This window comes from Cebus imitator, unplaced genomic scaffold (assembly GCF_001604975.1).
Source record: "Cebus imitator isolate Cc_AM_T3 unplaced genomic scaffold, Cebus_imitator-1.0 Scaffold42, whole genome shotgun sequence".
Classification (NCBI taxonomy): domain Eukaryota; kingdom Metazoa; phylum Chordata; class Mammalia; order Primates; family Cebidae; genus Cebus; species Cebus imitator.
Genome location: NW_016107357.1, coordinates 5,948,266 through 5,961,257, shown reverse-complemented (window position 1 = coordinate 5,961,257; position 12,992 = coordinate 5,948,266). Strand labels below are relative to the sequence as shown.

General features: G+C 36.9%; 1 protein-coding gene across 3 annotated transcripts in view; it reads right to left on the bottom strand.

The window, feature by feature from the left end:
• Positions 1-12,992, bottom strand: part of DISP1 (dispatched RND transporter family member 1) — a 163,791-nt gene that overhangs the window by 60,336 nt on the left and 90,463 nt on the right. For all 3 annotated transcript variants that reach the window (XM_017526373.2, XM_017526372.2, XM_017526371.2), the window contains exon 2: positions 1,611-2,136. In XM_017526373.2, coding sequence (XP_017381862.1) covers positions 1,611-2,119 — 509 coding nt within the window. In that variant the 5' untranslated portion in view covers positions 2,120-2,136. The remainder of the gene's footprint in view (positions 1-1,610; positions 2,137-12,992) is intronic.

Sequence of the window (12,992 nt, the reverse complement as noted above, 5' to 3'; positions counted from 1 at the left end):
TTTCAAACTCTCAAATCCAAAATGGAAAATGTATCCAGAAATTGCAGAAACATGCTGTGAAGAAGTCTCCTCTTTTCCCCTCCCCACTCTTTCTTTCTGCTTTATTGCCATGTTTCTCTTCCTCTCTTTAAAAAGAGTGAAAGCAGATAATCTCAACAATGTTCAAAACCTGATAAAGGTGAAAAGTATTTATCACTTAATCCCTTTCTGGATCTGACTTTTTTTTTTTTTTTTAACTTTTTTTGTAGAGACAGAGTCTTGCTATGTTGCCCAGGCTGGCCTTGAAGTCCTAGGCTCAAGCAGTCCTCCCACCTCAACCTCCCAAAGTACTGGGATTCTGTAATCCCTGCAACACCCAGCCCTGACTCTTTAATCAAAAGTGAATTTGCTACATGCATACAGTAGATTGCTACTCAGCAATAAATGGAAAAACAATCACATACAACAATTAGATGAAACTCAAAAACATCACACTGAGCAAAAATTGCCAAACATGAAAGAGTACACACTGTATGATTCCACTTACATGAAGTTCTAGGAGGAGGTAAAACAAATCTATAGCAATAAAACTCAGCAGTGATTGCTTCTGGTGAAGACAGAGGGAATAACTGAGAAGGGGCATGAAGGAACTGACCTTCTGGGGTGATAAAAATGTTCTACATCAGACCAAAGTGTGAATCACACTTTTGTATACATTTGTCAACACTGATCAAACTGAATAATTAAGATCTGTACATTTCCCGATATGCAAATTACACCCTAATTTTAAAGAGAATGCTCTTTTTCTAGCTAATTAAACTTTTTTTATTACTTAAAAATGTGAAATAAGACTCAGTTTCTACAAAGTACTTAGTATTTTCTAAAACATATTATCACTGCTCACCTGTATTGAATGCAACTTAACTTACCCATGGAAAAAATAGCTGAAAATCATGTATATAAGAAACCATGGGCTGAGGTGGAAATAAGCACTGGCAACGTTATCCATTTTTCCAGTACTTTTCAATCTACCAGATCTAAAAATGCTTTACAAAAAATATTTTTAGAAGTCTTATGCTACAATTTACCAGTTTCATCTGCTATGAAGGGAACTGCTACTTTCATTTGCTCTCAGCGTACTACATAGTCACCAAAACACATGAATAGAAATTGTCGAGTACAGCCATAAGGCACCACAAAGAAGCAAGGGTTTTTTGTTTTTTTTTTACTTCTTTCTCATAAATGTTCACCACTATCAATAACAGTAAATAAAGGACTGTCGCTTAGATCATCTCATCATAAATATCCTTCCCATGCACAATAACAGAAATTGCTAACAATAAAACTTTTTGTTAAATTTTATAATTCAAGGTCCAGCAGGAGTTCCTAACCAGTTTGCAGAAGGGAAAGGGGAAGGGAGGATTTGACTAAGAAGTCAGTGGATAAAATAGATATACTGTATTATTTCATTTGCGTTTTTGTTGGCGTCATACAATCCACAAAATAGGCATTTTCATAGGGTTTCTTTCCATGCCACATTTTTCTCCTCTCCTTTCAGAAAAATAAACACAAGCAGTCATGTTCCTGTGGAATTAGTTGAATGCTAAAAGCAAAACTTTCAGACCACTTACCTTATGTTGGCTATGTGCTGTTGCACAGGCTGATGCTGAAAATGGTCAGGCCACGGATGATGCAGGCAGAAGGATGGAGAGGGCTGAAGACAGCACGTAGTCTGATACACAGGTGAATGATGTGGACAAAGAGATGCGGAATACTCGGAGTGTGGCTGCATGCAACACGAGGCCAAAGCAGAGGGTGCTACAGGGCCAGCCTCGGGATGGCACTCTTGGTGACTGCTATGGCTAGTCAAAGGGTGATGGTAGGGACAAGGATGGCAGCATTGGGATAACATCTGAGGCATTCTTTGGTTGTCTAAAGGCAGTAAGGACGATTTAACTGTGCCGTTAAGTTGCAGGCATCCATTTGGACTCACTTTTGTTCTTGTTGCTTCTTTGGGTGTGAACTGCTGGGCTGCACGATCTCCATCACAGGGACTGAGGGGATTCGGGTCAGCAGCACCGGCTGTGATGCTGCTATGACTCAGAACCACAAAATCATTGTTTCCATTGCTCATAGCCATGCTCCAATTTCTTGACCCTAAGAAAGAAAATCGTATAAAATTCCCCAGTTATAGTCAGGCAGGCAAATGTGTAGGAAAGACAAGTATGATATTTAAAAATAGCTCTTCGAAAATGAGGGTTCTTGCAGAGCTGTGAGACAGCAGTGGAAATTCAGCAGCATCTGGGATGGAACCAGCAACACAGTGGCCCTCCTCTTCCTTCCTCCAGCGATTTTATGCACCTTAAGAACCCTCTTCTATTCCCATTGATCACCTTTCTCCTGCCCACCTCTCCTTTCAGTGCCTTTCTTCTCACCCCATCCTAGATGCACAAGTAATCAGTTAAGAACTAGACCATTTTGCACAGGGGAGGGGAGAGGATACAAAGAGCATCCTTCAGCTTTTCAACAGTGTCATGCTTGGCTTGCATATTCTGATTTAGGGGTGACAGGAAAAATGAAGGGCCATTCTGAGGGCAATTAGTTGTACAAGGTTAAAATAATTTGAATAATCTTAAGAATGTTTTATATCTTAGAAAAATCTCAAGTATATATGATTTTTCCTCTTAGTTATTCAAGTCTGAGAATAATAAATTAAAACCAGTCAGGAAAGCTAAGAATTCTAGCAACCAAAATATCAGATGTAAAATTCTGCGTAATATACTACAGGTAACATTGCTTGCACATTAGAAAAATAATACTATGGGTGGGATTTGCTTCAAATGAGATTTTTTTCTTACTTTTTTTTTTCCTTCCACCAAAGGGTTGAGGCCTTCAATATAAAGGAAGATCCTGAGATACTCAAATTACCAGTACAAGTGTGTTCAATCAACCAACAAAACAAAAAGAGACAACCTCCCTATCTCCTTGCCCACTGCACCACCCTCTGAGCAACATACACACAAAATCTGGAAATTCACAGTAAAAAACAAATTGGTCATCAAATGTTATTAGTCTATTCAACACACACATGAAAGCCAACAACAAAAAAAGAAAACTATAATTTGGCTCGCTAACCATTCTGACTTGCCATTCTCTAAGTAGACAAAACATCTTCTGGAGGAATCTGTCTCCAGTCCTTCCCCATCTCTGGCAGACACACAGGTAACCAGAAGAAATCATCTTTTTCAGTCTAAGTACATGGTAATCTCACTGGCAAACCTGGATCTCCCATGAGGATTCCTATGTACATTTTCACCCAGTGTGTAAACTACTCAGCAGGGGCATTTGTGAGCAGAGCATGCCCATACTAGGATATAAATTTAGCATATTTGCCTTTCAAACAAAATTCCTCAAACACCCACCCCACCAACACACACACAAATTCAGTTAAATAAACATCATGCAACATGAATTTCTTCATAAATTGCTTAGAGGAAAGACAAAGCATTTAAAAACATCTAAAAATATAAATAATCAAGTAGATGTCACTTCCCTCATCAGTCTTACATCACTTTTGAAAATGGCTTGGCAATCTCAAACCTCCTTTAATAATGACCATTGATACGGATTCTGAATTGTAATAAATACAGTTGCTCTCTCCTTCATTAAATCACTTCCCAGTGTATCCAATGTAAAACAAATATCCAATGTAAAACATTCAAATAATATACCCAACACAGAGTAATAGTAGTTAAATGTATTATCTAAACTAGCCGGGAGGCAGGGTAGATATACCGACTGGAAAGAGCATTGATCTGATCCAGGAGGCAAGAACTCTACTCATCCCATCATTTTCTAAATGTGCCATCTGAGCAAGATCTGCTCATTTACACTTCAGTTTACTGAAGAATATAACCTTTCTTTTGTTAAGAAAAGAAAAAGCCATATGCAAGTACTATGAAAAAAATAAAAGGACATTTAAATAAGGAGCATTGGACTTTTTTTAAAAAGTTAATTGAAATTTAAGAGGTTTAATTGTGTGTTAAAGTAGGAAACAATCACTAGATGAGGTCAATGCCATTATTTCCCAGAATTAGAAACTCTGATTGTACAAGCACACCATTCAAAGAAATCACCGAAGGCACAGGCTTTTCTCCAACCTCCACCTGTACCTCAGCTAAGCTGTCAAGCTGATGGGATCTGCTGGGTTAAATGGGAAAGTTAACAACCCTTCCTGCCCTTTCCATAAGGAGGGTGGAAGGAAGAAATACTTCTAATTTGTTGGTTTGTTTTTACCATCCCAGGTTGGTTAATATATCATCTCAAATAGTCTGCTTTTTCCTAAGTATTTAATTCAATCAATCCTACTGATTCTGATCTCAGATGTTGGGTAAGTTATGCTAGTGAGAGCATCTAACAATAAATGACTTAAGTGAAACTGGCTGATATGGTTTGGATCTGTGTCCTGCCCAAATCGCATGTCGAATTGTAATCCCCAATGTCGGAGGTGGGGCCTGGTTGGAGGTGATTGGATCGTGGGGATAGATTTGCGTTGTGGTGCTGTTCTCGTGGTAGTGAGTGGGTTCTTGTGACATCTGGTCATTTAAAAGTGTGTGGCACATGTCCACCCTCCCCCACCCCAACTTTTTCTTTCTCTGGCCAGCTTCCCTTTTACTTTCTGCCATGATTGTAAGTTTCCTAAGGCTTCCCCAGAAGCTAAACAGGTGCTGCCATATTTCCTGTGTAGCCAGCAGAACCATGAGCCAATGAAACCTCTTTTCTTTATAAATTACCCAGCCTCAGGTATTTCTTTTCTTTTTCTTTTTTCCTTTTTTTTTTGAGACAGGGTCTCGATCTGTTGCCCAGGCTGTAGTGAAGTGGTGTAATCTTGGCTCACTGTGACTTCTGCAACCCAGGTTCAAGAGATTCTCCCACCTCAGCCTCCGGAGTAGCTAGGACCACAGGTGTGTGCGCCACCACGCCTGGCTAATTTTTGTATTTTTTGGTAGAGACAGGGTTTCACCATGTTGGCCAGGCTGGTCTCAAAGTCCTGACCTCAAGTGATCTGCCCGCCTCAACCTCTCAAAGTGCTAGGATTACAGGCATGAGCCACCATGCCCAGCCCAGGCATATCTTTATGGTAGCATAAGAACTGAATACATTGGCCTTCAGACAGAATCCCATTAACCTCTAACTTCCTTCAAAGATACCTGAAATACCCCCTAGATCTGCCTCAATCTTCATGTTTCCCTATCTTCTGATTAAATCTGTTTATCCTCAAGAAAAAAGAAATATTTTTCTTTGTAACCAGAATCACAACTATCATTGTCTTTTATATTTATTACAAATGTATCATTTTGTAGTCATACAAGAGTTAAATAGGTTCTTATATGCCAGCCAGGGACCTAATCATCATTTATAACATTTTTTTTCCACTTGGTAAATGTAGTTCAAATGCCAAAAAGCTGACTTACAAATGAATTTTTGGAACACAACCTATTTTGTAACTTGGGAGACTTCTTATAATGAAGTAGGAACTAATAAAGAATAATTTGAACTCTGACTTTGGCTTGTATTTGAAGCAAGTCACATGAGTGTTCTCTGATTCCGTTTCTTTAATCACAACATGGGACCAATCAATTTGACCTCATAAATGAGTAAAAACTATAAGTAAAAATATTAAGAAAGAAAAAAAGAAAAAATATTTTATAAAATATCTATGGATTATTTAAGTTCAATGGATGTATTTGGGTAGGTGTTCAGGTGACCAGCAAAATAGGAAAGTATTTTGCTCTGATGTCAAGAGTTGACCCTGAGGATCGTCCCTTTCATCCCTTTCTCCCTTTTTTTTTTTTTTTTTTTTTTTTTTTTAGACAAGGTCTTGCTCTGTTACCCAGGCTAGACTGCAGTGGCGCGATCATGGCTCCCTGCAGCCTAAACCTCTCGGGCCCATGCAATCCTCCTGCCTCAGTCTCCTAAGTAGCTGGGACAACAGGCATGTACCATCATGTCATGCTAATTTTTAATATTTTTTTGTAGAGATGGGGTCTCCTATGTTGCCCAGGCTGGTCTCGAACCCCTGAGCTCAAGAGATCCTCCTGCCTCAGCCTCCCAAAGTGCTAGGATAACAGGATGAGCAACCATGCTCAGCCTCCTTTTTCTTTAGAACTGAGACAAATGAGGAAAAAATCCAGTCTGAACCTAAGATGGAGGGAACTAATAGGAAAGAACATGAGACAGAGGAAGTATAACAAAAAGGAATGGAATAAGGAGTTCCTGAAAGAGAGTGTTAATACCCTCACATTTGTCACACTATTGTGCTAAGCATAACAGTATGTGGTTATGAATGCAGTGATAGTAATACTTATGGTGACAGCTTAAAATCAGTTTTGGATAAAATATAATGAGTAACCTTAAAAGATAGCTATGTTGAGGCTGGGCACAGTGGTTCATGCCTGTCATCCCAGCACTTTGGGAGGCTGAGGCAGGAGGACTGCTTGAACCCAGGAGTTTAAAACAAGCCTGAAAATATAGTGATACCTTGTCTCTAAAAAAAAAAATTAAAAATTAGCCGAGAGTAGTTGCTTGCCTGTAGTTCCAGCTACTTGGGAGGCTGAGATGGGAGGATCGCTGGAGCCCAGGAGGTGGAGGTTGCAGTGAGCTGAGAGCACACCACTGTACTCCAACCTGGGTGATAGAGTGAGATCCTGTCTCAGAAAAGAAAAAAAATAATACAGCTATGTTGAAATCACCTGTTCTCCCATCCAGGGCCATAACACATAGGGGAAAAAAAAAAAAAAAAAAAAAAAAAAAAAAAAAAAGCTATTATTGAAGTACTGGCTTGAGATGTGATGGGCCCATACCAAGATATTTTAGCGCATTTCCTGCTGTTCGTGAATATAACATACCAATATCAATAAATTCAAAGCCTTTAATCTCATATCCCCTATTTTACCTTTTTGGCCAGCATTTTAATGTTCAGAATTATTTAGTAGTTTTGGGGCTACAAAGTCTTTGACCAAAAACCATCCTTTGATTAAATTTAAAAGTATACATTTCATAGGATTACTCTGAGAATGTAAAAATGTTTTGAAAACCATAATGGGCTACATATTTATAATGAAAGAGTTTTATCATCACTGCTTGATTGAGTAATGAGAATATAAAAACATGTGGAATGATGCTTCCTATTTTAAAACCATAATTATGCTTTTAAATGGAAACAGATATTTGTAGCTTAGAAGAAACAGCATGGGTAGGTCTGAGTTTGAAAGTTGACTCTAATAGTTACTAACTTTGAGAACCTATATCAAAACACTTAAACTCTCAGTCTAAGTCTTGGTTTCTTCTTAGAGTTAAATTTGTTTGAAATGCAAATTAATGCAACTTTAAGAGAGCAATAGGGCACCACTTATAAAAATTTAAGGTACCTTTATATTTTAACCCACAGCTCTACTAGGAATTTATCCTTTGAATATGCTTGAACAATGTGTAAAGATGTTGACTGCACCACGTTTACAACAGCAAAAACTAGAAACAATTTATTATCAGGAGGGAACTTATATTTCATCATACCCATATTGGAGTATTCTGCACAACAAAAAGGAATGAACTAGGTCTGGATGTACTGCTCTGAAAAGATGTCCTAAGAGCATCATTATGTGTAAATAAAACTTAGCTGCAGAACAGTCTATATGATATAAATCCATCTGGTTAGTAATATATAGAATTACATGTATGTGTGTGTGTGTGTACGTGTGTGTGAAACACTATACACACACACACACACATAAGAGATTGCTAATACCCTTGTATATATAACACTATGTATGTATACAGATATATATACCTTGTAATACCCTTATATACATAACACTGAACACATACACAGTTTCTAGGAGGACGTAAGAAAATGCTGACATTGTTTCCTGCTGGAGAGTTGGACTGGGCCACTTAAAAGAGTAGCAAAGACTTTCACATTTTACTTTCTGTACTGCTTGCAACTTTTATTACATAAGTTTCTTTTTTTACCATAAATATTACTAAAACAACATATAAAGTAAGGTGACCGAGAGTGAACAAAAGGTAATTATTACTAAATGTAATTATTACTAAAATGTAAAATGAAAAACAAAATTACTTTACCTAAAAGTTAACTAGACATTCACTGGATACATTTTAAGTTGTTTATCTTTTGATATAGAACTACTATTTTACAATGATGCCCTACACAATATATCAAATAACTGGATAAAGCAGGAAAGAAAGGAAGCTAAGGAGCACGAATAGATGAACACAAACTATTTAGACAAAGGGTTTCATATACCTTATCTCCCAGCTTCCACATTTTTTAAAAGACAAACAATTAATTGATGGCCCAAAGGTATCTATGAACCAAAAATCCATGACTAATCCTGTAATCATTAACACAGATATACAGAGAAGAAATATAGAGACAATTCAATCGTACTGAAATGTAAAGAGAAAAGTGTTATCAGAGTTCCTGTGATTAGATGGTTCTAAATAATGACATCTGACTCTTGTTTGGAACTTCGGAAATATACACCTAGAAAATAAATGGAAATAATAATGCTTCAGACAAAAAGTTGCATCTCATTGAAAATGCTATCAGGATTATGATAATTTCATTTTGTCAACAGACAATCATATATAACCTAAGGATAGAAATATGTCCTGAGACATGCATCATCAGGTGATTTCACCACTGTGTGGTCATTGCACACTTACATAAACCTAGATACTGTAGCCACAGCTAGACTGTATGGTATAGTCTGTTGCTCGTAGGTTACAAACCTATACAGCACGTTACGATACTAAATACTGTAGACAATTGCAATGCAGGTATTTGTCTACTATACATACCTAAATATAAATAATAAAAAATTATGATAAACATATCTAAACATAGAAAGGTAATGTGTTGTTCTACAGTGTTACCATGGCTGGGCCATAGGAGTTTTTCAGCTCCACTATAATCTTATGGGACCAATGTGGTATATGTGGTCTGTCACTGACCAAAATTTCCTTATGTGGCACATGACTGTATCATACACCAAAACATGTTAATGACACACAATTTGTACAAAGGATGCAATCTAACTAGATGGCACCCAGAATACAAACAGCCTTAAGAAAACCTCATAGCAGCTACTTGGAATTGGCGGTCAGAACTGCTAGTATGGCCAGAAAACTGCCAAGGTAAAATATAAATGTACTGTTGAAGAGAATTCACAGACCTGTTCCAATTACCACAGTAACCACTTAGCAAAGCCATCACTATCCTTAATAAACACAGGGCTCATATAGCCTGAAGGAACATCATTTTCATCCCCATCAACTGTTACAATTGTATGCCTCTTTGGTATTTCCAAAGCACTTTCTCACAAATGATCTCACTTGAGTCGATCCTCCTAACAGCCCTCTGGAAAAACAGGGGTAGCAGGCATTACCACTCCATTTTGCAAGAGAAAACAACAAAGAGACTCTACGTAAGGTGCTCAAAGTCATATACTGATGACAAATGGGGAAGCTAGGAAGCATGATGCCAAGGTTTTGAGAGCTTTCTGATAAACTGCATTCTGTAGGCTCAGATGATGTATTTTAGAATAACTCTTTGCTTCACCAGATTCCTAATACCAAACTTAAGAATAAATGGCAAGACTGTATCACAAATAAGATCCCTTGTTGTAGCCAACCATGCTTCCAAATACAAGGTTCATCTGGAGATGCAGTTAGAACGTAGATTTGATACAGTACATCAGGGGTGGGGCAACAAGCCTCCAACAACGTGACCATAATGCTGATACCTGGAACACATTTTGCATAGCAAGACAAAACCACAAACTAGGTGGGGGAACTACAAGGGAATATGCCTCAGTTGTGCCAAGATATGCATAATTAAAGCAGAATGAACAAAAATAAGTAGGGAAATGATAACAGTTGACAGAAATAAAGGCCCATTTTTCTATTGAAGGCAGAAAAATGGAACAAATTTAACAACAGAGGTTCTAATTGGTAATCAAGTTTAATTATGGCTTATATTGTGACTCCCAAACTGTTTTGTGCATGCAAATAACAGCTGTTAAGATTTTTTTATCTTTTTAGTGCAACTCATAATCAGACTGAAGCACTCTGCCTAGTTAACTGAGACACATTTTCTTTTCCCCTCTCAAGTGGCACTAGATATCAAAGGTATATAAAGAGACCTTAAGTCTTTTTTCCCATCAGGTATAAAGGCAGGACTTGTATCCATTATTTACCAAAGCTGTTTTAATATGAAATGGTTCCTCTACAATTGCTTCATGCTTATCTTAAAATGACGGACTAATTTATGATTACTGGAAAATGACGGACTAGTTTATGATTACTGGTATGATGTTGGCCTATTAATATTAACATTTGGGAAGCCGAGGTGGGTGGATCATGAGGTCAGGAGTTCAAGACCAGCCTGGCCAACATAGTGAAACGCTGTCTCTACTAAAAATACAAAAATTAGCCAGGCATGGTGGCACATGCCTATAATCCCAGCTACTTGGGAGGCTGAGGCAGGAGAATCGCTTGAACCTGGGAAGTGGAGGTTGCAGTGAGCCAAGATCATGCCATCGCACTCCAGGTTGGACAACAGAGAGAGACTCTGTCTCAAAAAAAAGGAAAGAAAATTTTAGTGCTATGGACAGAGAAATAAATAGGTGCTCTAGATGCCGACAGAAATTGATGAAGAACTATAAGCGTTTCTGCAATGGGGCTATATAAAGCCAAATCAGATAAGTTTTGTCTCTAAGAATATTTTTCCCTTCAAAGGGCTATTAAGATGTCTTTTAAAAATCATCTCACTATGTCAAGCCACTTTTCTCACAATACTCCTATAAATATATTATTAAACCCATTACAGAGAAAACTGAGTCAAAAATATTAAAGTAATATGTTTAAAGTAATCCAAATCACATGATTCAATGTCACACCAGTATGACTCTAAATGTAAGGCTTTTCCACTACCTCAATATGTCTCTAGAGCAATGCCAAGTCCAACTAGCTTTTATAGGACCACTAGAGCCTACTGATATAAAATTCTGTCTGAAGGTCCGCATGAAAAATAGCCTATGAATTTGATATTTCCCAAGACAGCTTTAAAAGGTACAATTCAGCATTCAAAAGTGTCAGAGACACAGTTCCCTAAATTAAGGAAAGGTGTTATTCATCCATATATCATATTTTGCAGACTTGAAAAAGCAAAGCAATGGATTGATCTTTGTTGTCATATAGTATATTGACTATTTAACAATAATATCAATGTGACCTGACAGAAAAATCTGGATCTTTAATGAAAGAATCAGACACTTTTAAGGAACTAGAAGGATGATCTTAAATAAAGAGCTAGAATCTTCTTCCCCTCTGAGACAAATTACATTTTCCTATTTTTCTTTAAGTTCTTAAACTTTCTACTATTAAGCTCTCCTTCATGAGAGTACTTATAAATAGCTTCACCAAATCACTTATAAACATTTTATATGTTGCAAAGGACTATACAAAAATAAGGTGTTAATTCTAGTATTCCCCTTAAGCATAAACTGCGGTAAGTTGAAAGCCATTTTCACAAAGAAACTAATAACATTATACATTTGAAGATCTATGCCACTAAATATATATTTCATAAGAAATATATATTTCTTATATAACCACTAGGTATTAGTTAGCTTTCTGCCACACTATGAGAAAGCAAACTGATTTCCAGGGAATATGAAAATGAAGGATTACTATTCTTTTACAATGAGAACATACTGTTCTTAATATTCAATTTATATTATTAAGTAGGTAGTTTCAACTTATGATGATGAGCACCACCTTTGAAAATGAAATACATCTAACATTTTTAGATAACCTCTGTTAATATGATTGCATACATGATATATATTGATAGAGGCACTAAGATATTGGATAAACTGTAAATGTTTTGTTCCAAAATTCATGGTATTTACAAACAGTTTAATGATACAGAAGAAAAATTAAAGTTTCCAGATAAAGTTTCCCCCAGAGTTACAATAACAAAAAGTATGAAAGTAAAATAATTTTAATGATATTACAGTATATCTGCCATAGCCCTACATTTGGAAAGAAGTATTACTGCTAGAAATGAGTTAGGTTGTAAAACCAGAAATTTACATATGTAGGGGTGAGTGATAGAAATTTCAGGGTTGTAGAAACATGAATTTCATTTTTCTCATTTTGTTTCACAGCCAATGTTCCTTTGGTCTAAGTGGGAACAGAAATGTGGGTATAAAATGAAGTTTACCTCTTTCAATCTCAAATAAATGGTATCAGTGATATCCTCCATTTAGCATGAACACTTATCTTCCATATTTCAAGAGCACTCTCACAGTACTGCAATTATTAAAACACTTTTCAGAGATCTCTTTTCCAGGTTCATCCACAAAAATTATCATTCCATTCAGTATTCACCACTTCTCTCCACACTCATGTTATAAGTACTATACCCATGAGCATCAGTGCTAGAAAGAAAGAGGTAGGGGAGGCTTCTTATATCTTTGCATTTCTATTTCAGATGAGTTTAAATTCCATTAAGCTGCACTAATTTCTTTTGAACCCTAAGTTTGGAGAATTATGTGAAATTGTATAACCAAAAATATACAAAATAAAACAAGAGAAACTTTCTATAATCAGGGATGTCAACCAATGGCCATTAAAAAAAAAAAATTCTACAAAGTTCTCCTACATAAGTAGTTATCTAACCCCAAAACCAGCCAAAACATTTGTCTAGACTCTGCCACAAGTCTTAATGTATGCATTAAATACGATGAATATTCATAAAAAAAATTACAAGTCTATCACAGCAGTCTCATCCCTGGCTGCACATTAGAATCACTTTGGTAATATTTAAAAAAAAAAAGGCCGGGGGCGGTGGCTCAAGCCTGTAATCCCAGCACTTTGGGAGGCCAAGGCGGGTGGATCACGAGGTCAAGAGATCGAGACCATCC